This window comes from Sphaerodactylus townsendi, linkage group LG07 (genome assembly GCF_021028975.2).
Source record: "Sphaerodactylus townsendi isolate TG3544 linkage group LG07, MPM_Stown_v2.3, whole genome shotgun sequence".
In the NCBI taxonomy this organism is placed as follows: domain Eukaryota; kingdom Metazoa; phylum Chordata; class Lepidosauria; order Squamata; family Sphaerodactylidae; genus Sphaerodactylus; species Sphaerodactylus townsendi.
This window is the reverse complement of record NC_059431.1, coordinates 18278785-18304197: the sequence shown is the minus strand read 5'-3', so window position 1 is coordinate 18304197 and position 25413 is coordinate 18278785. Positions and strand designations below refer to the sequence as shown.

The 25413-nt window shown below is 45.4% G+C and overlaps 1 protein-coding gene across 2 annotated transcripts in view; it reads right to left on the bottom strand.

Annotated features, from left to right (window-relative positions):
• NEDD4L (NEDD4 like E3 ubiquitin protein ligase) overlaps positions 1 to 25413 on the bottom strand; it is a 301785-nt gene that overhangs the window by 145669 nt on the left and 130703 nt on the right. For both annotated transcript variants that reach the window (XM_048503553.1, XM_048503552.1), the window contains exon 3: positions 803 to 884. In XM_048503553.1, coding sequence (XP_048359510.1) covers positions 803 to 884 — 82 coding nt within the window. The remainder of the gene's footprint in view (positions 1 to 802; positions 885 to 25413) is intronic.

Below are 25413 nucleotides of genomic sequence, written 5' to 3'. Positions count from 1 at the left end.
ACTGCTGCTCCTCAGTGGGAGAACAATGCCATAGAGTCCACTCCCCAAACCATCCATTGTCTTAAGGGGGACCAATCCCTGTAGTGCACAGATGAGCTTTAATTCTGAGAGATCCCCCGGTCCCACCTGGCGGCTGGCATCCCTAAAAGCAGGCAGAGGATCAACCACTTAAGAACATAGGCCCAAGAGAAGACACTGGGTAACATAATGAACAGACTGAGGAGGACCAAATTCAGATTCCCACTCAGACACAAAGCTGTCCAGGCGACCTCAGTCCACTCACATTGTTCTCAACCAGACTTGCCTCACCGGGTGGTTTCAAGACTAAAACAGGGACAACTCCATACAAGCTACTTTGAGATTCATGCAAGAAAGAAAAGATACTTGTGTGATACATTAAAACTTTGAAGGGCAGTAAGGTGGGAGGCTGGTCCTGGAAGGTGACCGAAATGTCTTGCATTAAGTTCAAACCCACTCATGGCAAAGAAGAAGAACAGAAGAGTTTGGATTTATACCCCACCTTTCTCTCCTGTAAGGAGACTCAATGTGGCTTACAAATTCCCCTCCTCTCCCCACAACAGACACCTTGTGAGGCAGGTGGGGCTGAGAGAACTGTGCGTAGCCTAAGGCCACCCAGTGGAAACACATCCGGTTCACCAGAGAAGCCTCTGCCACTCAGGTGGAGGAGTGGGGAACCAAACCCGGTTCTCCAGATTAGAATCCATGCTCTTACCCACTACACCACACAGGGACCCTATGAACCTTTCCCACTGTGCCAGTTAAAGGAGACCACACCCTTTACCTTTTTAATAGTTTTCGTCTGCACCAGGGCAAGCTCTCTGTTTTCGTCCGCAACGTACAACGAAAGTTTCACGTAGGGGTCACTGTGAAAAAAACAAAGGAGACTGAGGTAAGCCTTAAGACTTCAAAACTAGGGGAAAGCACACAATGCAAAAGAAACACGGCTTGTCCTCTTTCTGCACCCCTCCCCCCACCCAACTTTGCATTAATTACTCCACTTAACTCATGTTACTCAACCATGCTATGTCTGTATCAACTGCAACAGACTCCAGTGTTATTTCAGTGTTGGGGGGTGGGGGAGTGGATGACACAGCAGATAAAATACCATGTATTATTATTGAAAGAAACATACTTTCAATTGTGGCCATGCAGTTTACATTTTAAAAAACTCAAACTGCATCAGCAACAGCAATTATGCCTTATTCATTGTGCAACAGCCACATTTCAAAAAACATCAAGCGTTTTAATTTGCTCGGCCCAACAAAAAGAACATCTGCCAATTAATGTAACTGAAATGGTCAAGTACCCTCTAGTGGTTACAACGAACGGTGCAAAATGAAAACGCAACCAGAAAGTTATGGTGCATCATGAAGCTGATTGATACGTCTGAGAGTGAAACCCTGTGTAAAGTTAGGCCCCTTCCGCACATGCAGAATAACGCACTTTCAATCCACTTTCACAATTGTTTGCAAGTGGGTTTTGCTATTCTGCACAGTAAAATCCAGCTGCAAAGTGCACTGAAAGAGGATTGAAAGTGCATTATTCTGCATGTGCGGAAGGGGCCTTACTCCAGTCTTTGAGTTCAGATGGCAGTACGTCTGCACAGAATTGCACTCTCCTTTATAGCGAAAAATGAAAATCCACGCAAACACACACATAAACATATGGTGTTTGTTAACTGACTGTTAGTTGTCAAATCTTTAAGAATCAAAATTTAATACATTTCAGATAATGACCAAATAACAAGGAATTATTCTACGTACAATTTATTGCCACTTGCAAGGTAAAGTTAGAAGCTATATAAAGTGCCTTAAAAAGAAAAACTCCAAAAGGAATTTTTAAATCCTATGCGAGTGAACTTTTCAACAGTCACCATAAACAAAGGGATCTGATCAAACCATCTTTTTCACCAGGTCTTCCCAATTCTCCTCCTTACTACAACCCCCCAACTCTCAGGTAGATTTCATCCATACCAGGATTACTTCTGCAACTGTGCCCTTGGAGATGAGCAAACGGGTGAAGAAGGGGGGAACTTGAGGACCAAAGCTATTTCAATGGACGTAGAAGGGTACAACCTTTGCTGCCTGGGATGCTACCATGAGCTAAAGCACAGTAGGATGCCTACAAGGAGATGCTAGGAAGTCATACTTGTCTTCTTCTAAAGCAAGGAAGTAGAGAATGTAGGGCTTCATTGCCGGACCTATTGTGCTTAACCATAATTTAATATGAACCACAGCTTCCCATTCAGGTTTGCAGACAATCCTTCATCATGCAAAGGACCAAAAAGGCAGGATATGAATGTAAACTGCCATCAAATCAGAGCTAACTTACTGCGACCCCTGGTGGGGTTTTCAAGGCAAGTGATTAAGCAAAGGTGGTTTGCCATTGCCTTCCTCTGCAGAGTCATAGACCTCCAAGGAAGACTCTGCAGAACGGCAAACCACCTCTGCTTAGTCACTTGCCTTGAAAACCCCACAGGGGCGCTAGAGGTCAGCTGTGACTTGACAGAATTTAACTTATATATCCAACCTTTTAAGTAATAAACCATGCTTTTTTGTCCAGGTCCCATGATGCTCAGTATAGGTTTCTGGTGATCAAAGGAGACTCATTTTTCCTTTTTCACCAGCAGAAAAACAGGTCAGATCCAACCCATTATGCTTAACTTGGCTGAAGTCAACAAATCAGAAATAAGTGTTATGTTTCAGCAGCACACCTAGGCTACATGAGTCGTTGATTCCCAACTGTTTTACTATCCTGTATGAGTTTCCCTGCAGTATACAAACACAGGTACCTGAAATAGAGTTGTCAGGCCTAGACTGGCAAGCAGTGGGGGACTAAGGGGACAACCTGCGGGGACAACCACCCAAGCTTCCCCTGGAAGTGACATCAGTTCTCTCTAGGAATCATCAAAAACTCCACAGGTTTTACCACAGAGTTAGCAGAACCGGAGGAAGGCTGTTAATGATAGGACATATTGAAGGACACTGATTCATAGAGTTGACATGAGTCAGAAGTGACTTGTTGGCACTTTGAAAACACACCTAAGCGATTCCTAGAGAGGTGTGGCATCAATTCTAGGGTTTTCCCCCACTGGGTGAAGAAGTGCCAGCAAGCAACACCCACTGCAAGCGGGAAATCTCCCACACTCCAGAGGGCGTGTGGCAATTCCAACCTGAAAACATCTCGTACTCTGTCGAACACCACAGCTGGTTGAACGTCATCCACTAAATAAACACAAACCTGCTAATTAATTAAGAGAGAAATTACACTCGAAACAGCAGTACGTTTTTCTTGACCCATAACCAACCTTTGAGGGCATTATAAAATCCGGCTTCAGCAGGTCAATTTCGATTTCTCATTCACCACTGTTTTCCTTTTTTTTAGCTAATTACCAAAGGATTAAAAATATACATAACCATTTCCTCTAACCTCAAAGTTCACTGAGCATTGCCTGCAGCTGTAGGCTGCTGGAATGGGGCCACACACATAAAAAGTCAGGGGCTTCTGCATTTGCAGAGAATTCCCCAGGTATGCAGACAAATGTTACTTTGTAAAGTTAAAAAAGGAAAGACCCCTCCCCAGAAAAGCAATAGCATTACAAGCAAGCATATTCACTGTCTTCTTGCAACTAGGCCATCAGAAAGAAAGAAAGAAAGAAAGAAAGAAAGAAAGAAAGAAAGAAAGAAAGAAAGAAAGAAAGAAAGAAAGAAAGAAAGAAAGAAAGAAAGAAAGAAAGAAAGAAAGAAAGAAAGAAAGAAAGAAAGAAAGAAAGAAAGAAAGAGGGAGGGAGGGAGGGAGGGAGGGAGGGAAAGAGAGAAAGAGACTTTCTCAAGCCCTTGAGGACTGATGGTATGTTTAACATACACGCACAAGCCAGCTTCCCCACAGAGGGCAGAAATGACTCCTCCTAGGTAAAAAACAATTCTAAGTGTGCTATATTCCCTACAATTCTAAGTGTGCTATATTCTGTGCTATATTCCCTATAAGCCCCCCAGAGAGTTGAAATTTACAAATGCGCTTCATGCAGAGAGCAAGCCAAAGCAGGTACACTTGGAAACAGGTCCTGTTCCACTCAGCAGAACTTCCTCCCTGCAATGTGTTCTCAGCCTTAACAGCCTGGTATGAAGGATTACAGGCTGTGCCTGTATTAAGTAAGCTAAGCAAGAAAAGGAGGAGTTACTTCTGAAGAGATTCATGGAGGGAAATACTGATTGCATTTATAATGCTCTACAGTAGTAAACGCCAACATAAACTTTGAATGCTATTTTCTCTCCCATAAACAATGTTTTTCTCTCTCTTCTGTAAACAATAATTAAAAACTAGATTGTTTAAAAATATATATGATTGCATTACATTCTGAAACAACAGTTGGGGGAAGTAATATTGCCTCTCCAAATGCCAAATGCTATTCCAGAGCAGATGCTTAGCCTGGCAAATAGGAGGGTTGGGGTACAGAGGCATGGAATGGAATTACATCACTTCCTTGTACAACCCGGAAATGACAGTGGGTAGCTCTAGAAATCATCAGAAATTCTATGATAAATTCATAGAGTTTCCCGCAACTCTTAGAGCTACCCCTTGTCACAGAGCTGGCTACATTTTATTTATTTTTTTCTTCCGTTGCCGCTTGGAGAATGGTTATAGAAAGGACTTATTTGGGGGCTTATTTTTGGTCTATTGATGCCTCCTCACTATCACAGTTCTGCTACTACCAAATATTTACTCGGCATTGTCTAGACCAGGGGTAGGGAACCTGCGGCTCTCCAGATGTTCAGGAACTACAATTCCCATCAGCCCCTACCAGCATGGCCAATTGGCCATGCTGACAGAGGCTGATGGGAATTGCAGTTCCTGAACATCTGGAGAGCCGCAGGTTCCCTACCCCTGGTCTAGACAAGTGGAATCAAACAAGCAACAGTCAATTTGTTTGTTTGTTTGTTTGTTTATGTATTAGATTTTAAACCGCTCATCCCTGAAGGAGATGCACAATTCACATGCACAATTATAAAAAAATACCCACGAAGTTACAACCCTCCTACGCTTTAGTCTCCAGAAAGCATAAAGGGAGATTCACTGGATTTCACCTTACCCTAACATACCCACTGCACACTTATCCAAAACAAAGTCCGCACTGGGCTTACCTTCATTGTCCTCACCTGCCGGAAGATTCTTGCAGTTGTAGGCATGAGCTGGACAGAAATACAACTCTTTGCCATAAGCTAAGAGACAGATTCTGCCCTTCTAGATAGTTTCCACAGAGTCAGTTCTAAGATACGCATGGTGAACTAAAACAGTACTACTCTTGAACAAGAGCAGAAAGGTCGGCATGCCTGGCTAAAGAATCCCCTGCCCATCACCACTCCTATTGGCCAATTGCAATCCTTTCCCCGTTTGCAACACTCCCGGAAGAATTCCACATAAATACTCCATTTATTTATTACTTCACTGGTACCTTATTTTTTCTTCCCTGTGGTGACCCAATGTGGCTTACATCATTTTCTTCTAATCCATTTTATTCTGTGAGGTAGGTTAGATAAGAGTGTAGGAGATTAGCCCAAGGTCACCAAACAAAGAGTCTATGTTTCTCTGCATGGGGAACAACTATGATCTACATAGGTCCTTCAGGTGGAAGTGGGTGTGGACAATATCTATGTTTGGTTGACTTTTGGGTACGCAATAGGAGTGGTACCTGTCGGGGGTACGCTTCATTGATGGGAGATAAGGTTGTATAAAAACAAATACAATTTGTGCTGTGATCTCTTCCCTATCACAGCAGGCTAGAAGCAAACTATCTGAAAAACAGTCTGCTTGTGAGTCATGGTGGTGGTGAAAAGCGCCATCCAGACACAGTCGACTTATGACAACCTAGTCAGGTTTTCAAGATAAGAGACTAACAGAGGTTGCTTGTCATTGTCTTCCGCTGCACAGAAACCCTCATATTCCTTGGTTGTCTCCCACCCAAATACCAACCAGGACTGACCCTGCTTAGCTTTTGAGATTGGGTTAATCTGGCCATCCAAGTCAGGGGGAACCATACACAGTTCACACTAAATAGATTTTCTAAGACACTGGCCCTAGGTTGCCAAAAACAAACAAACAAACCCCAGACATTCATTGACCAACCTTCTAAGACAGCCAATGTGGCATAGTGATTAGAGTGTGGACTAGAAACTAAGAGGCCTAGTTCCATATACCCACTCTGCTACAAATCTCAATCGATAACTTCTGCCCAGTCACTCTCTGCCAGTCTAACCTGGTCTGCAGTGTTATAGGGAGGATAAAACAGAGGTCGGGAGAATCAGGTCCCTTCCGCACATGCAGAATAATGCACTTTCAATCCACTCCCACAATTGTTAGCAAGTGGATTTTGCTGTTCCGCGCAGTAAAGTCCAGCTGCAAAGTGCATTGAAAGTGGACTAAAAGTGCATTATTCTGCATGTGCGGAAGGGGCCTCAGAGACACAATCCTCAAAAAATGGAGAGGTGAAACCTACTAGTACACCAAACAACACCAAACACTCTCCAGAGTGTGTTTCGCCTCAGAAACACAACCCTGAGCTACAAGCAAGAAAAGCTGAATTTATTATTATTATTTTTTTATCATGCATGGAGGTCTTTACATCTAGATTCCATTTTATTATATTAAAATAGAGGGGACATATTTAGGTACAAACTTTGTCCCTGTGTGCAGATTTAATGAAGTTGCATCTAGAATACCAGATTCAGAATAATGATTTAGATCATTAGTCGAACAAGGTCAATATTGTCATCGGGCAGCTGCTCTCCAGGATTTCAGAATAGTCATTCATATTGCTTTCTGCTTCATTCACAGGTGTCAAACGTGCAGCCCTCCAGATGTTATGGACTACAGTTCCCATCATCCCCTGCCAGTATCATGCTCTTCCATTGAGCTACAGCCCTTCCATTGACTTCAAAGGAGCAGCAGTGGGTAGGAGGTTAAGAGCGCGTGTATCTAATCTGGAGGAACTGGGTTTGATTCTCCGCTCTGCCGCCTGAGCTGTGTATCTGGGGAATTCAGATTAGCCTGCACACTCCCACACACGCCAGCTGGGTAACCTTGGGCTAGTCACAGCTTCTCAGAGCTCTCTCAGCCCCACCTACCTCACAGGGTGTTTGTTGTGAGGGGGGAAGGGCAAGGAGATTGTAAGCCCCTTTGAGTCTCCTACAGGAGAGAAAGGGGGAATATAAATCCAAACTCTTCTTCAAAGGACTCAGAAGGATGTACCTCTGGTTCAGACTGCACTGTTAGTCATCTAATCAGAACAAGAAACTGGCCTACTGGGATAGCAGAGAAAAATTCTGCATTTTGGCTTTCAAAACAATGCTGAATCACCACTTAAACTTACTTAGGACAATTTGCTACAGTTTTCTTAAGTCATTTGCTCTGTGGACACTCTGCTGTACTAATAAAACTTATCCTACCCTATAACTGCCTAAGCCTTTGGAACACCCGACAACAAACCCTCAGCGAATTGCCACATAGGACTCATTTGCAGTCAAGCCTTCAGGTTTGCAAAGGGTGACTGTGAAGATGGGGAGAGTTCCCCCACCTCCTTAGGCACCCTCCTTCCATTTGAAAAGCTGGATCCCGGCTTTGCAAAGGTGAGGGAGCCAGCAGGGTCAAAGGGGAAGGAGTTGCATCCTTCAGAGGACACAATTCCCACCAACAGCTTTCAAGAGCCCGTTGTGTTTGTTTGTACAATGGGTTTTACTGCTAGCCTTTTTATATAGTGTTGTGTGTGTTCAAAGTACATCACAGACCTGAAATGGTTGTAATCCTTACCACAATCCTATAAACTAGGCAAGTGTTGTTAACCTTGTATATACGGGGGGGGGGGGTAGGGGCCAAAATGGGTGGGGTTGTACTTGCAGAACATTTCTGCTCCACCTTTTAAAAATTCAGAAGCCATTTGCCTAGATTTGATCCTTGAACAAATGATCCTTAAACAAATTACGCCCCCTCCTCTTTTGGAAAAATGTATACATTTTGAACACTATCTGCATGTCAGTTGTGTATGGAACCCAGACATTGGAATGGGATAGAATATACTTGGACCTGTGTTCCGCTGAAAATGAAATAGGATACACACAAAAAAGGGATAAGCTGGTATGACTATTCTTTGATATTGATTATGTGGGTTACTAATTTATTCACAAAATTCATACACTGCCTTCCTGCCTTTTTAGGGGCCAATAAGGTGGCTAATACTAAAAACATACAGAATAAAAACACATCGTAAAGACCACTGGAGCCAAACAAAAAAACACATGACTAAAACAAAACAATTAAACAATTACAACCATACTTAAATATGCATACAGATAATTAAAAACAATAATTAAAATACGTGGCTGGAAGGAGGTATTGTTGATGGAACACTACACAAAACAAAACAAGGTCTTTATCCACTGGTGGGGACAGAGGAGAGAGAGAGTTCTAGAATTTTGGTGCCACAACCGAGAAGACCCTTTCCTGGATTGTCACCTGTCTTGTCTCAAAGTGGTGGGAACACCTGAACCAGCCCCTCTGAAGACGATTACAGTATTATTGTGCACTGTTACAGCACATCTCCATTTCAATGTGGCAATTTTCATCATTTATACATACAAACCATTTTTCTGTCTTCCATGTACAATTGACACACAGATGTTTGAAAATGTATGATTTATTCCAAATGGGGTATAATTTGTTCAAGGATACTGAAAATGGTAAAAGAAAATTAAAAAGAGTTCAGCATTGTTCCATGTGACACTGAAGCAAAACAGAATCACAGCGTTGGAAGAGAGCACAGGGGCCATCCAGCTCAATGCCCTGCCATGCAGGAATACACAATCAACGCACCCCAGACAGATGGCCACCCAGCCTCTGTTTAAAAACCTCCAAAGAAGGAGACTCCACCATTCTCCGAGGCAGTGAATTCCACCGTCAAACAGCCCTGACAGTCAGAAAGTTCTTCCTAATGTTTAGGTGGAATCTCCTTTCCTGCACTTTGAATCTATTCCTCCCTGTCCTAGCCTCTGGAGCAGCAGAAAACAAGCTTGCTCCCTCTTCGACGTGGCATCTCTTCAAATATTTAAACATGGCTATCATCCCGCCCCTTTTCTTCTCCACACTAAACATCCCTGGTTTCCTAATCCACTCCTCATTCAAGTTGAGCCAGCAATCATGTGAAATTAAGTCTCTTCCCAGCCACAGTGACTGTGAAAACAATCTTTGGCGGGTGGTGGAATATGCTGTCAAGACACAACTGCCTTATGGCGATTGTGTGGGGTTTTCAAGAAATTCAGAGGTGGTTTGCGATTGCCTGCCTCTGAGTAGGCTGAGAGAGTTCTGAGAGAACTGTGACTGGCCTAAGGTCACCCGGCAGGCTTCATGTGGACGACTGGGGAATTGAACCAGGTTCTCCAAATTAGAGTCCACCATTCTTAAACATTACAGTACGCCATAGGTGTCAAACTCGCGGCCCTCCAGATGTTGTGGACTACAGTTCCCATCATCCCCTGCCAGCATGGATGATGGGAACTGTAGTCCATAACATCTGGAGGGCCGTGAGTTTGACACCTGTGCAGTACACTGACTGCTTACAGAGAGCCCTTTAAAGGAATAAGCAAGCTTGAGGGCACCAATGTCTGGAGTTATCCAGGAAACCTTTTCCCAGTAACTGATCATCTATTTTGCCCAAGACTATCCTCACAGTTCATGGTTAACCAACCAGAGTTTTAATAGCTGAACCACAACTCCTAATCGTCACACATCAGTCTTACAAATCACAAGTCAATTAGACTGAGGTTGCCAGGAGCCACATTAGCCCCAAACACCCTGGGAACAAATGTTGCATAATACAGCGGGTTAAGAGGAACAACAGGGACACAAGGAAGCCGGCATAGCTGTTGAGCTCTGCTAGGACACTTCACCACGATCTGATGGCTCCCTGCCCACATCCTGCGTAAAGTCCCTGGCAGATGTAAAGAGGTCAAGTGATGCTGGTTGGAGTTTGTGGCAGGTAACTTCTGGGAAATAAGCAAGAATGGCAGTTCAAAACTGAGGAGATATACTAGTGGGTACCTGCAAGACTTGCCGGGGAATTCCATCCCTCCTTGCCCAACGGATCAACCAGTTGATGGTCAGCCCGGCCTGGCCCCCGCTGACAATGATGCTGCTGCTGCTACTTCCCTATGCCTGTCGCCTACCTGGTTCAACTCCCCATCAGGTGACTCCCTCCTCACTTGCTCATCTGCATACCTGTACCACTTCTCCACAGGTCTGGGGGAAGGGGGGAGAGGTGATGGCAATGAGACTGGTGCAGTGGTGGGAATCCAAAAATTTTAATAACAGGTTCCGATGGTGGGGGGTTCAAACAGTGGCGCCGCCGCACACACGCACCTCCAGTCCCTATTGGGCAGGGAGGTTGCCTTAGTAACCCCTTCTCGGCCCTCAGAAAAAATTAGTAACCGCTTCTAGAGAAGTGGTGAGAACTGGTTGGATCCCACCTCTGGACTCGTGGCTCCTCACGCTGCCTCTGGCCACACTGCAACCCTCCCGTGGCTTAAATAACAGAGGAGAGGCAGTGGCAGTCTCATCCATCTACTCTCAAGTCTGTCCTGCTCCCCACCTCTTCAGAACAAGAGTGTGTTGGCAGCGACTCCGTGGTACTTTCCACAACTTCAGTGATGGGGGTCCAGTAAGGGTTTCATCTTCCCCTCCCCGCCCCTTAAACGCCAAAAGAAAGGCATTCACGGGCACCTCAGGGCATGCGGGCTCCTCTGTTTGGATCATAAACAAACACTGTCAGTGTAAGTCTCTCTTCAGTTCACATGGCTGCAATTCGAAGATTTAAGTATCCGCAAGTCAGCCCAAGCTGACTATGGGCCTTTCCCCACTTACCTTAAGCCCCGCGCTATTTGAGGAGAGTAGCGCGGGGTCCCCCGGCACTCCCCACGAGAGGGGTGGCGACAGTGCAGCCGCCCCGACGCTGCTGCTGTCACGCCCCCTCAGCACGAGGCATCCCTGGCGCTCTTTCAAAGGGCGCCTTTTGATGACCCCGCGCAGAGTCGTGGGGACGCCCGGGCGAGCGCCAGGAATGTCGTGAGCTGGGAATTGCGGGCAGCAACCCTCGGAAAAAGGTAAGTGGGGAAAGGGCCTATCATATCATAATGATAAGTGTTAAAAAATATAAATGTGATCAGGGGGTGACTTGAACGTCTCTCTAAGACTGAATAGGACACACCAGTTCCTTAAAAGGCTGAGAATGGAAGTGAGAAAACAAAATGGAGCCGTTATTGTATTATTGTTGTACTTCAGAGGGTCTTTGGGGGAGGCTAATCAGCTTGTCCGATCTCTCCGTTTCTTCTCTCTCATTAATTTTGGGTCTGCACAATTTGTTAGCTGCCTCAGGTCTAAGGAACTAAGGCGAGATATCAAAACTGTAATTAAACACGAACCAGAGGTTCATTTTAGATGATGCGCTGGGTAAGGAATCAGTGGAAGCCAAATGTGGCAACATTATCTAATGGTGGGAAGATCCCACAAGCACAGTTTTTCCCAGATCATTTACTCCCAGCATCCTCCTCTTCCTTCCCAGAAGAGCAACCTGACACACCAGCTCCGCCCAGCACCATTTTATGGATCAAAACTTGCTTGGAATTCTTGCATGCATCCTGTATAGCAGTCTTAAGACCAAGGCCTAAGACTACTACTTTTTTCTTTGATTTTTTTAAAACATCCAAAAAGTTCTGGAGAACTTGTACAGCTTACACTTGGAGACCCAACATGGGGTAGTGGTTAAGAGTGGCTGACTGGAGATCTGGAGAACCAGGTTCGATTCCCCACTCCTCCACATATAAGGTGGACTCTAATCTGGAAAACCAGGTTTGATTCCCTATTCCTCCACATAAGAGGTGGACTCTAATCTAGAAAACCAGGTTTGATTCCCCACTCCTCCACATGAGTGACTCTAAACTGGAGAACCAGGTTCCATTCCCCACTCCTCCAAAGGCGTGCGGTACTCTAATCTGGAGAACCAGGTTTAATTCCCCAGTCCTCCACATGAAGCATGCTGGGTCACCTTGGGACAGTCACAGTTCTCTCAGAACTCTCTTGGCCTCATCTACCTTACAAGGCACCTGTTGTGGAGGGGGAGAGGGATGGTGATTTTGAATCTTTGAGGTAAGTTAGATACAACCAGAGTATAAAAACCAACTCTTCTTCTACATACTATTTCACACTATTTTGATTGGTCTTAATGAAAAGGCTTTTGTTACATGTTAATTAGCCCGCACGTGTCTCAATTACCCTCTCTGCATTAAAAGAATCAGGCATCTCGCTGACAGCCAGTAATTTGACCCAAGAAGCCACAACTGCCTTCCCAGTGGTGGGCAAAGGTTCTATCTTCCCAACATGTTGGAAACATTTATTGGGCAAAGCCGTTCATCATTACATCAACTGGTTATGAAACAACCGTCTTACTAGACTTTTGGATTCTCTGGCACTCTCTTGCAGGGCAGTTGGAGGCTGCAGAGTGAAAGATACTGTCTCCCTTTCCCCCCAAATTAACCCGAATCACTTCTTGTCTTTTAAGAAACATACACCCAGATGGTCTCCTTGCTAGCTCTGAAGGGTCTCGGCTTTTGCTCCTGCCCTGACTTTGCTTCAGGGTGATACACCTTGTTTGCCTCCACAAAAGAACCATGCTATCTCTGCTTTTAAGCAACACACAGTTCAAGTAATGGGCATTGAGTCGGAATTCCTATTTAAGCACGGCCACTGGGCTCTCACCCGTCCCTGTTTTTCAGACCCAACTGCTCGCTATCCCATCAGCGTTGTGAAGAGAGACAAATAAAAGCACCTGAGTGCTTTTTCTGGGACACCACCTGTCCCAAAATAGAAAGTGTGGGGGAGTGGCTTGGAAGGCACAGATATCTTAATACCTGAGTCATGTATTATGTAGACCTTCCATCCCGGCTGTAAAAGGAGGACTGATTAAGGCTCTATCTGATCTAACGTGAGCTGGAAACTACAAACCTGTCTGTATTCATGGAGTGGCAACCATGTCACAAAAGTTGCAGGAAACCAAAATTGCATCCCCTGAGAGGGTCTGAAGTGGTTGAAAAATCTGGTCACAAGATTCGAGAACGATTTAAAAAAAAAGGTTCAGTGATCACACCAGATGTGTCACGTGACTTTAAAAAAAAGATGCATTCAATGTCAAGAGTTACTACAAAAGAAATAGAATCTTAGCAATATTAAGCGCCTTTAGAACGTGCAATATTTTTTTCTTAAGTAGGACAACTGCCAAACTCCAAGTTTGTAATGGTCAGCGAACTGGAATATCTTCCCAATAAAGAAAGCCTTAACAAGTCAGAACATCTTAGTGTAGAAAGAGGGAGAGACAAACAGAAGGTAAAGAAATCCTCCCCTCTCTTCTTCCTTTCCTGCACACACACTGAGAAAGCCACACATGCACACCACACAACAGCTCAGTTTCATTTAGTGACACAGACAAGTTTCAGGGTAAACAAAGCAAGATCCTCCTTTAGACAACATACAGGTTACAGAGCTCCTTTCCCTCATACCTGAGCGTGCTTGAGGGCACACTCAATTCTGACAATTTAAAAACAAAAAATAGCAAGCATTCAGTGACCCGAGGGAGGCTGGACCTACAATTGCATCGGACTGCAAAAATGGAACCATCCTAGTCAAAATTGATGTGCCGATCACCAGATGCCAACGGCTCTCAGAGCTGGTTTGAAACTCCCCAGGAACACTTGGGGGTGGGGTGGGGTCAGAGACCTTTTTTTAGTAGACAAGAGGCAAATGGAAGAGCAGGAGTAAACAAACAAGGGAGGAAAGTAGACAGCCAAAGGGGACGGAATAGCCACGTCTCTCTTCACCTGAACCTCCAACACTTTGAAGCACCAAAAACAGGAGACAGAAAATACCGAACGCAAAGGTGACTTTCCTTCCCTACGGAAGACAGGCCGTAAGTTATATCCACTTTCTGGCCCACAAACTGATGTACTAAAGGAAACACAGCAGGGTTAGTAAGATCTGCTTCCATTGCTGGGAGAATGTTACTAGGCCAGAAGCAGAGCTCAAAGCATACACAAGATTCATTACCAGGAAAGAGGAAGAGGAGAGAAACACAGGGGTACCTTTGCCCTTACCTTTATCACCTTGTAGAAAGACACCCTTTAGCTTGGTCTCTTGCAGTGGTAAAAGGCGTCTCTCTTTCCCTGCAGCGAGTGAAGACCCTGTACAACTAGATATTTTCCCACCCTCCCCTCGCGACTTCAGGTTCCCAAGGACAAAAGCACACCTCTGCCACCCTCTTAGCAATCCTGCAAGGCTCTCTCACAGCTAAGCTGGAATTCAAGAAGCTGCAAGCCGTAAAGATGACTCACTGGAAAGACAGCTTTGCCTGTGCGCACTCAAAGGGAGCTTTAAAACACACACACACACACACACACAAAACATCCAACACAAGACTCCACCTATGCCGCCGCCATCGTTCAAGGTGGTTGTTTTAAACATGTGCCCAAGAACACTCCTCCCGAGCTGGATCACGATACCCTGCCCACATCAAGACTTGAAGGAGGTGGACAGAATAATAATAATAATACCTATCACTTGTTTAGTGCTTTTGAGTGCTCCGAAGGCATTATCTTGTAATCCTTAGAACAAACCTTGAAAAGTAGGCGAGGGCTATTATCCCTGTCTTTATATATATAGCCTGCCTAGCAAACACCTGCTGGAGACATCTGAAAAAAAGAAATACCCAGGCTCTAGTCCTTGAAAACCTATGCTGCAATAACAACGTACGTTGGACGAGAGATTTGCGAAGACCCTCGACTGCCCAAAAGACAAATAAGCAGGTCCTAGATCAAATCAAGCCTGAATTCTTCCTAAATTATAAACGGCTAAACTGAAGTTATTGCACTTTGGAGGAGAAGAGAATACATGTGGATGTGTAGCTTTCCACTGTATGGAACCCTAAATTCAGAAGAGCACTAACCCTGGCTAGATTCAATGTAATCCGTTCTGCTCTCCTGTATGGCAGGTATGATCAGATGGTAAAAGACAGGAGATTTTGTTCCTGTGGTTTGGGTTATGTGGAAGCCCCGGAACACACTCTTTTCCCTTTCCCTTGTCAGAAGCGTACTCAACTGAGGATGAAATTTAAAAACTCTTTGTTGGTTAAGTGCTTGGGCCTTCTGACTACCATGAGATACTTTTCTTTTAAAATAATGGGGATTCTGAACATTGTGCACTAGTTGCAAATTTATTATTAGATATTATAGAGACTCAGTGTATGGTTCAGAGATGCAAACTGTATTTTGACTGCTTGTTTTTATTTTTGCCTTCTTATATATAACCCTTTTCTTTCTTTTTTCTTATACCAATAAAGGCTGACTTGACTATTGTACTTTGGTCACATTATGGGAAAAGACTCACTTGGAAAGACAATAATGCTAGGAAAAGTTGAAGGTAGCAGGAAAAGAGGAAGAGCCAAGATGAGATGGATTGACTCTATAAAGGAAGACACTGTTCTCCGTTTGAAAGGTCTGAGCAAGGCTGATAACGATAGGATGTTTTGGAGGGCGCTGATTTATAGGGATGATGTAATTTGGAAGCAGCTTAACGGCACATAATACACACAGAGAGTGCAACAAGACTCATAATTTTTACTGCAACAGATTAATATGGCTACCCGTCTGGAACGATCCATATATTGCAAATGCAGGTCTGAGGACAAAAGACTGAGGGAAATTCCTTAAGACCAGCAAGTGAGTTCCTTGTATTTGGTCCTCCATAGATACCAGCAAACCCCAAAGAATCCTGGCAGCTTGTGTACATTAAAAAACAACCAAGAACTAGAACTCAAGATGAGGTTTTGCTGAGAGGAATAGACTCTTTCAAGGGTTCGGCAAAGGGATTAGCCCCTACCCCCAATGATAACCCCAAACTCACACTTTCACTTTCTCCCATAAAAGTAAAGAGTTGTCACCGCTTCCTGTGCAGGAAAAAAGCAGATACACTACAGCAACAAGAAAACATGCCCCAGCACTGGGAATCTAGAACCAGTGTGGCCAGTGGTGGGGTCCAAAAACTTTAGTAACAGGTTCCCATGATGGTGGGATTCAAACAGTGGCGTAGCCCCAATGGAACTGGGCGGGGCACGACGGGGGCATGGCCGGGCATTCCGGGGGCAGGGCATTGCTGGGCGGGGCTGTGGCAAGGACGCAGCTGCTGTGCCGGTCCTTGGGCGGGAAACGAATGCATGCAGGCACAGGCTGCCACGCACGCCGGTGCACCTCCTGCTAGACTGCTTCAAGTTCTGCGCACTACTGCTGAGGAGCGGAGGAGGGGCGTAACTAAGACAAAAATCACATGGCAAAATCACCAATTAGTAACCCCCTCTCGGGACACACAAATAATTAGTAACCTACTCTCGGGAACCTGTGAGAACCTGCTGGATCCCACCTGAGTGTGGCATACTGGTTAAAATGCCAGACCAGAAACTCACTGGGCCAGGCACATCCCTTGGCTGTGTATAACTTACCTCATGTAGTTGCCATGAGGTCTTAATGGAGGAAGGGATAACTGTGGTTGCCAGCTTTTGCTCTTCACATGAAGGGCAAGATAAATAAGTAGCCGAGAGAGATCCCAGCCCCTACTCAGAGGAATCCTGCAGCCACGCACTAGCGTGTACCGAGCATGCCGAGAGAGGCGCACTGCGCTCCTTCGGGGTCCTTACATAATACAAGCCCTGCTCTGCTCACATGGACGCACCCCACCCATCATAACCGAGGCGCGTTTTGGCTAGTACGTAACAAAGGGTGGTGAAAGACCTTCAGCCATCAAGCGTTTGAGCTGCATTTCATAAGAGGCCTAATTACAGTATCAAGCAAGAGGCCAATACCACTGGGAGCTGATAAGGCAAGAGCGATTGCATGGGGCAGGGAGGTCAGAAGAATATTGCCTAATGTTATCACGCTTAGGGTTACAGCCGTGGGTTGGGAAATTCCTGGACATTTGTACGGGGTGGGGGGGTATACAGAAGGCAGGTGGTTGGGAAAGGAGGGACCCCCATGGGGTATACTACCACAGACCCAACCTCCACAGCAGACAATTTCTCCAGGGCAACTAATCTTTGTAGTATGCAGATTAGCTGTAATCCTGGGAGACCGGCTGCGTTTGTATTTTTATCCCAAGTCAGCGTAGAACTGTGTAAGCAGCCATATGAATGTCAGGATTCCCAAAGGGGGGTGGGGTGAAAAAACGCATATTCTTAAGCACAAAACCAACATCGTTTTCTATAATTAAGAAGAGGCAGCTGCGAGCTGGAGACAGCTCAACCGAACGCGCCTGGCTCTTGAAGGAACATGAAAGCTACAGACAAGATTCACAAAAGGGGGGGACGTCGAAAAAACATGCCTTGTACTAAAAATGCCAGGTCTGGCCTGCTAACAGTTCTTCACTGGAGGATGCTGAGATGCAGAGAGAACGGAGAGACAACAAGATCTGCAAAAATCCAATTACCAGAGACGTCAGCTAGTGCGCGTGGTACGCTGTGGAGACATTTAGCAATTAAGAGAAGGGTTTTCTTTTCTTCCCCCCACCCCAAAATGCCCGCTCCCATGGTAACTTTGGTATGAACATGCATCACGATGAAGAGGAGGGGGGGGGGAAATACCGAGGCAATCCCATCTGCTTCAGCTGTGTTTAAAGAGCAGAGGTTGCATCTGAAACAGGCTGATGACTAGAATACCAGCAGTTACGGCAACCCCAAGAGGGACCCAACCGTTTAACTTTCGCCCTGAAAACAACAACTGGATTCCCCAGGGGTAAATAACAAAATCAAATTTAGACTACGATACAGAGGGCCCATGTTCTAATCCTACTCTACTATGAAGCACTGGGACCGTCTCTCATCCTAACCTTCTTCACAGGGTTCTCATCGAGACAAAATGGACTAAATAAACAGAAATAAATAAAATCTGCACCAAAGGTGATGACATGCAAAATGTTACCTATCTCCAGTGGCATTTCCCCAACGAAGTAGCACTGTTTATTTTGGCTCGGCAGCGGCACTCCTTTGCAGAAATAGACCAGGTGGGAAAGTATACGATTGGAAATACATACAAGCCGGCCTGTACACTGAGATGAAGCAGGGAGGTCCTCCTGGTGATCCCTTCCGCTGCTGAGGTGCGGCCGGGGGGAGGGGGACGGGGACGGGGGAAAGGCTTTCTCCGAGGTAGGGCCTAAATTGTGGAAAAGCCTCCCTTTAGAAATTCGCCAGGCGTCTGGTTTCAGATGCCTGGTGAAAACCTTGCTGTTTACCCAGGCCTTTAGTGGTTGACCCCCCCCCCCCGGATCCTCTAATGGATGCCAGCCATGGGGGGGGGGAGGATTTTTAATGGGGTTTTGACAGATTTTATACATTGCTTTAATGATTTTTTTTCTTCTGATTTTAACTTTGTATGTTTTTAACGGGGTTTCGTCCCCATTTGTTAGCCGCCCTGAGACTATGGCAGTGGTGGCGAACCTATAGCACGGGTGCCAGAAGTGGCACTCAGAGCCCTCTCTGTGGCCATGCGCAAACAGAGCCCCCCCCCCCCCCACACACACACATCTAGGCTGGCCTGGGCTGCTGGGCTCGATTATTAGCATTAAACCTAAGACCTAGCTTTGGGGAAGCAGTGTAGGTAACCCTGTTAAGCGCTGTTAAACCCCACTGATTTTCATGCGAAGAACTGAAGCGCGATCCTTTACCTGGGAGCAAGCTCGGTTGCTGGCAATGGGGCTTGCTTCTGAGTAAACCCTCCTAGGGTCATATTCACCCGTTGGAAGAGTTGCCCAGTTGCTTCAAAGCCAAGTCACTGACTACCACCAAGCTTACTTCCAAGTAGCGCCTTGGAGCCAACCATTTGTTCTAAACTAAAACCTCAGTATTCAGGTTAAATTGCCGTGTTGGCACTTTGAGATAAATAAGTGGGTTTTGGGTTGCAATTTGGGCACTCGGGTCTTGAAAAGGTTCACCATCACTGGACTATGGTATAGGCTGGCATTTGATTTGCAGAAATAATATAAATAAATAATACAGTATACGTTTCATAAAACAGACCTTATGCCATGTTGCTGCAATCCTATGCAGAAACATTTCAGGCACAACCCACTGGTTTCGATTGGCTTAGCCAGGAGAAACGCTGTTCAGGATTGCACAGTCAAGGTACTATGGAGAACCAGGAAATCTCATTTCCATTTAGGCCAGCAAAGGTACACAACACTGGACTTCCAGTCTGCCAAGTAGGCATAATAAAGCTGACCCAACTCACAGAGTCATCATAAGATGCAGGGCTGACGCAAGCAAAATGTTCCAAATGCTTTAAAGAAGCATGCATGTGTTGTGCCTGCAAGCTTGTCTCACACACACACACACACACACAAATAATACTAGGCAATTGCGTGGGGGAGAGCATTTAATATCTATGTTAATTACAGACATGTGCATGTATCAGATGTTGTTATTAATTCAGCCTTTGTAATACAAAGCTAGAGGTAAAAAGATATCTGAGCTTGGAATCCACAATAGCTTGCTACTATAACACTGCCCTGAAATAGCTGCATGCGTGATGTTATACTCTCCAGTGTATACAGAATAGATCCAGTGTGGGTGAGGAATCCTCTGACCCCAGTTCATGCTGCCCACCGACATTCTGAGCAGCAGCAGGGGAACAATAAAACTACCCCCCCCCCCCCGCAAAATAGTCGCACTGTATATGGTGATGCATCATCATCAATCCATCATGCTAAGTAGCATATCGGGCAACAACAGCTCTCTAGCATTTCCGGTCTCGACTGAGAGTTTCAGCCTCTTCCCATGCAATATTCAATGTGTTCAGGTCTTGCTTGACTGTTCTCCTCCGGGTATTTCGGGGGCGTCCTTGCTGTTGTTTGGTGATACATCACTTCTGATAAAATCCTGAGACTGACATGTTCTAGGAAAAACCAGAAACTCAACGGTTGTACCATAGAGTCTCCAACCTCCTAGAGCTGCCTGTGTGACTTCTGTTTTTTTCTGTTTTTTACCTGGAGTGGCATGGCCCTGAAGCTGGAATCACAGCCCCTCCATAGCCCCGCCCACAGCCCCTCCATAGCCCCACCTACAACCCTCACACAATGCAGTGGACATCACAGCCCCTCCACATCCCTACCCACAACCCTAATAAAGATGGATTTAAGAACAAGCTAACTAAGCTTCAGGTTGAGGTCTCAGATGACCAAGGGCCTCTAAAGACAAAAACATTACTCGGAATTACAAAATTGCCATGGGGACTATCAAACTTGACATAGCTTAGGGCCTCAGCCTGTCTTAATCTGGCCCAATTGTACAGAACAGTACGGGTGCGAAAGAAGGAAAAGAAAGAGACGGCGCACGTAGCTGCTCCCGTGCTGCCTGGAGGTAAATAGGGTTGCACAATGGAAGTTGTGTGCATAACTTTTAACTCTTTAGTAACAAGGAGAAATGAACTGCACGGAACACATTAAATAGGGCAGAACTATGAAAGTATGCTCATGATTGGCTCATTAAAAAGGTAAAAGGAAAAGGTAAAAGGAAAGGTATGCTCTGTTCCCAGAAAGGTGATCGTTTGGTCAGCTGACATGCAGAGTCATAAAAATTGTATACTTCTGCATTAGAATATAGTCCGAAATGAATATGAGAATTATTCATTTTTAGACACTGCCTTTATTTGGTGCATTACTGAACCTGGTACTTTGAAACAAGAGTATTTATGCTAAAATGTATTTTTGCTTTCAAACAGATGAGGGGAGCAGGGCTAGGTATGCACAAGGACCCAGGTGGAGCATTCTACAACAAAGAAGGCCTGGCATGCTTTGTTCTGAAGGAATATACAACCCTACTATCATCTTTCTGTGGAAAAAAAGTATAGTCCTCTGTGTAAGCAATAGTCCTCTGGGCAATCGCACTTGGAGTACTGTGTTCAGTTCTGGTCACCACATCTCAAAAAGGATATCGAAGAGATAGAAAAAGTGCAACGAGAATGATTGAGGGATTGGAGCACCTTCTGCGCAGATACCCACTTTCTAGAACCCACTGTATTTTTTCATACAACAGGCTCCCCATATTCACAAGCAGCCTGCTGGGTCCACCCCTCCCCCTGCAAAACCGGGATCCAGTTTTACAAATAAGGAAAATGCCTATGAACATAAGAACGAGCCTGCTGGATCAGACCAGAGTCCATCTAGTCCAGCATTCTGCTACTCGCAGTGGCCCACCAGGTGCCTTTGGGAGCTCACAGGCAGGAGAACATAAGAACATAAGAACATAAGAACAAGCCAGCTGGATCAGACCAAAGTCCATCTAGTCCAGCTCTCTGCTACTCGCAGTGGCCCACCAGGTGCCTTTGGGAGCTCACATGTAGGATGTGAACGCAATGGCCTTCTGCGGCTGTTGCTCCCGATCACCTGGTCTGTTAAGGCATTTGCAATCTCAGATCAAAGAGGATCAAGATTGGTAGCCATAAATCGACTTCTCCTCCATAAATCTGTCCAAGCCCCTTTTAAAGCTATTGAAGCTATAAAGGGTTAGTGGCCATCACCACCTCCTGTGGCAGCATATTCCAAACACCAATCCCTTACGTTGCGTGAAGAAGTGTTTCCTTTTTATTAAGTCCTGCACCGTGCTTCCCCAGCATTTTCAATGAATGTCCCCTGGTTCTAGTATTGTGAGAAAGAGAGAAAAATTTCTCTCTGTCAACATTTTCTATCCCATGCATCATTTTATAGACTTCAATCATATCCCCCCTCAGCCGCCTCCTCTCCAAACTAAAGAGTCCCAAACGCGCTGGCAGTAGCCCTCCTCACTTAGGAAGCGTGCTCAGTCCCTCAATCATCCTTCTTGCCCTTCTCTGCACTTTTTTTCTATCTCCTCAATATCCTTTTTTTTTTTGAGATCACGGGCGTGACTCAGAACTGGACACAGTACTCCAGAGTCGCAGTGTTCAGCACCACTGCTTTATATAAGGGCATGACAATCTTTGCAGTTTTATTATCAATTCCTTTCCTAATGATCCCCAGCATAGAGTTTGCCTTTTCACAGCTGCCATGCATTGAGTTGACATTCCCATGGAACTATCAACTAAGACGCCTAAATCCCTTTCCTGGTCTGTGACTGATAGCACTGACCCCTTTACGGGCAGGAGGTGAAAGCAATGGCCTTCTGCTGCTGCTGCTGCTCCTGAGCACCTGGTCTGCTAAGGCATTTGCAATCTGAGATCAAGGAGGATCAAGATTGATAGCCATAGATCGAATTCTCCTCCATAAATCTGTCCAAGCTCTTTTTAAAGCTATCCAGGTTAGTGGTCATAACCACCTCCTATGGCAGCATATTCCAAACACCAATCACACGTTGGTGAAGATGTGTTTCCTTTTATTAGTCCTAATTCTTCCCCCCAGCATTTTCAATGAATGCCCCCTGGTTCAAGTATTATGCAAAACAGAGAAAAATGTCTCTCTGTCTCTCTATGGAGACAGGCAAGCTGATGGCTCCCCTCCCCTTTGCAAAGCCAGAATCCAGCTTTACAAACGGGGCAGAGGGAGTGACGATGGAGATGGAGAGAATTCTCCCTATCTTCACAGCCACCCTGTAGCCCCCTCCTTGGCAAAGCTGGAACGTTTTGGGGGGCAGTTTCAGTGTTTGCACTGGGTGCCATTTCCTGTAGATATGCCCCATCGATGTCTCTTGCCCTAGGAGGATTAGTTTTCTAGAGCCCGTTGTATATTTTTTTTTTGCACAATGAGCTTTATTGCTAGTTTGTTATAAAAAGCCATCTAGACTTCTAAACTGCAGCAGGATGAAGCCAGATGATCTCACACAAACGAAACTGCTTTATACTGAATCAGATCCTCAAGGTAGTAACATTTACTCCGGCTGGCAGCAGCTGTCCTGGATCTCAGGAGAGGTCTTTCACATCTTGCTCAGGGGCGTACTGCCCAGGGGGACATATTGGGTCAAATGTCCCCGGGCTGAGGCCATTTAGTCATGTGGGGGGGGGGCAAAAAATAATCCCCCACACTCCTTCCCCCCCCCCCAGGTCCATACACTGACTTCAAGACCTAGTGCAAAAAAGTTGTTTGGTTGTGGTGGGGGAGGGGGGCCGCCCATACTGGAGGGGGGGGGGGGGGGCGACTCAGATTTTGCACAAGGCTACATTTCCCATAGATACACATCTGCTCTTGCCTGATCCCTTTAACTGGAGATGCTGGAGATTGAAACTGGGACCTTCCGCTTGCAAAACAGAGGTTCTGTCACTGAGCCACAGCCCCTTAAAACTCTCCACACAAGCTCCTCGGGTCTAGCCTACTTCACAGGGAGGCTATAAGGTGTGGCAAAGAAATCACATTGATAAACATGCCTATTGGAACATTCAGATGTAACAACTAATCATAGCTTGGCATTATACCAACAAGTCTTGGGAATCCTTTGAGGAGCAGCCGTGACTCAGTGATAGAACATCTGCTTTGCATGCTAGAAGGTCCCCAGTTTAATCCAGGGCATCTGCAGTTAAAAGGATCAGAAAGACCTTCACTCAAAACCCTCGAGGACTTTTCCAGTTCAGGGGGGACAGCACCGACCTTTACGGGCAGTGCATCAGACTTTGCACCAGTCAGCATTGTGTTCTCCAGTAATCTGCCTTGTCAGCTGCACTTCTGGCAACATCCTCCTAAAAACATCTACAAGAGGATTCCTAGATTTCACTCACACAAACACCGAAATCTCCAATGCAAAGAATTCGAACAGCCAGTGTGGTGTAATGGTTAAAAGCAGGGGGACTCTAATCTGGAAAAGTGGGTTTGATTCCCCACTCCTCCACATGAGCGGCTGACTCTTATCTGGTGAACCAGATTTGTTTCCCCACTCCAACATTCCTACTGGGTGACCTTGGGCTAGTCACAGTTCTCTCAGAACTCTCTCAGCCCCACCTACCTCACCAGGTGTCTGTTGTGGGAAGAGAAAGGGAAAGCCATCTGGGGGAGGGCGGTATAAAAATGCAATAATAAATAAATAAAATAAAATAAAGGTGTTTGTAAGTCCATGAGTCTCCTTACAGGAGAGAAAGGGGGGCATAAATCTAAACCCTCCTCTTCCTCCTCTTCTTAATTATTTGATTTATAAACCACTGTCTTCTGATGAGCAGGGCTCAAAGCGATGAACAACAAAAAGGACAATAAAAATTACACAATTAAATAATAAAAAATAAAAACCATAATTCCTACATGGGTGCTGTGTGGTTGTCAGACAATATGGCCGTGTTCTGGCAACATTCTCTCTGGCGTTTCCAGATTTACCATCTGTGGATCCTCTGCATCTTCAGACGCTGTTACTGAGATGCCAGGCGTCTAATAGCTATCAGGAGAGAATGCTGCTAGAACATGGCCATACAGCCCGGAAACCACACAGCACCCAAGTGATTCCAGCCGTGAAAGCCTTTGACAATACATAATTCCTACAGTATGGCACCCTTCCTTTTTTAACCCAGAGGGTAGGGTTAATAACAAAAAAATGACATAAAATATAAAAGAATGTTAAAGAACATAAAAATGTAAAAAGAGGAGAGGCCAGCTGCAAAGACTACCATTGCTGTCCTCAACGATGGGTCTGGCAGAACAATTTCGGAGGTGAGCTTTGAGATAGCGGCAGGTAATTGCAGGTGGCAACCCACCTAACAGACACACACGGCTTTCTGCTGTCCGAGAGCTCCTTCAAAGCTATTTTTAACCGTATAGCTCATCTTTATCCTTAAGATGAGATAAGCAACAGTGAGGTAAGCAGTGAAGGTCTGTTTCTCTTCTGAGAGGTACCTGCATCTGGGCAGAATACGTTGACACCCTTTTTTAAAAAAAAATTATTTACATGGCTTATAGACCACCTTTCTCCCTGGGACTCAGGGCCAATGGCATAGCGTGAGACAACTAAACCAATAGGAATATAGCATCCGAAAAACAAAGCAATAGGACTTGGATTGTGGAACTTTGAAAACTGAGCTGAAACAAAGCACAAGTATTAATATGATGTAGAAATTACACATATCACATATATAAACACCAAAACACCACATTAGGCTTGGTGAAAACAAAATAGATAAGAACACTCTTAATTGGCTGTTGTGGTTTTTCTGGGCTGTTTGGCAGAGGCGTAGCTTCAAGGGGATAGGAGCACGTCCGATGCACTGGGCGCGCGCCCCTGTGGGGGTGTTCCGGGGGTGTTCCAGGGCGGACGGAGGCGGAGGATGCACTGGTGCACCAGGCGCTTCCCCCCCTTGCTACGCCTCTGCTGTTTGGTCTTGGCCT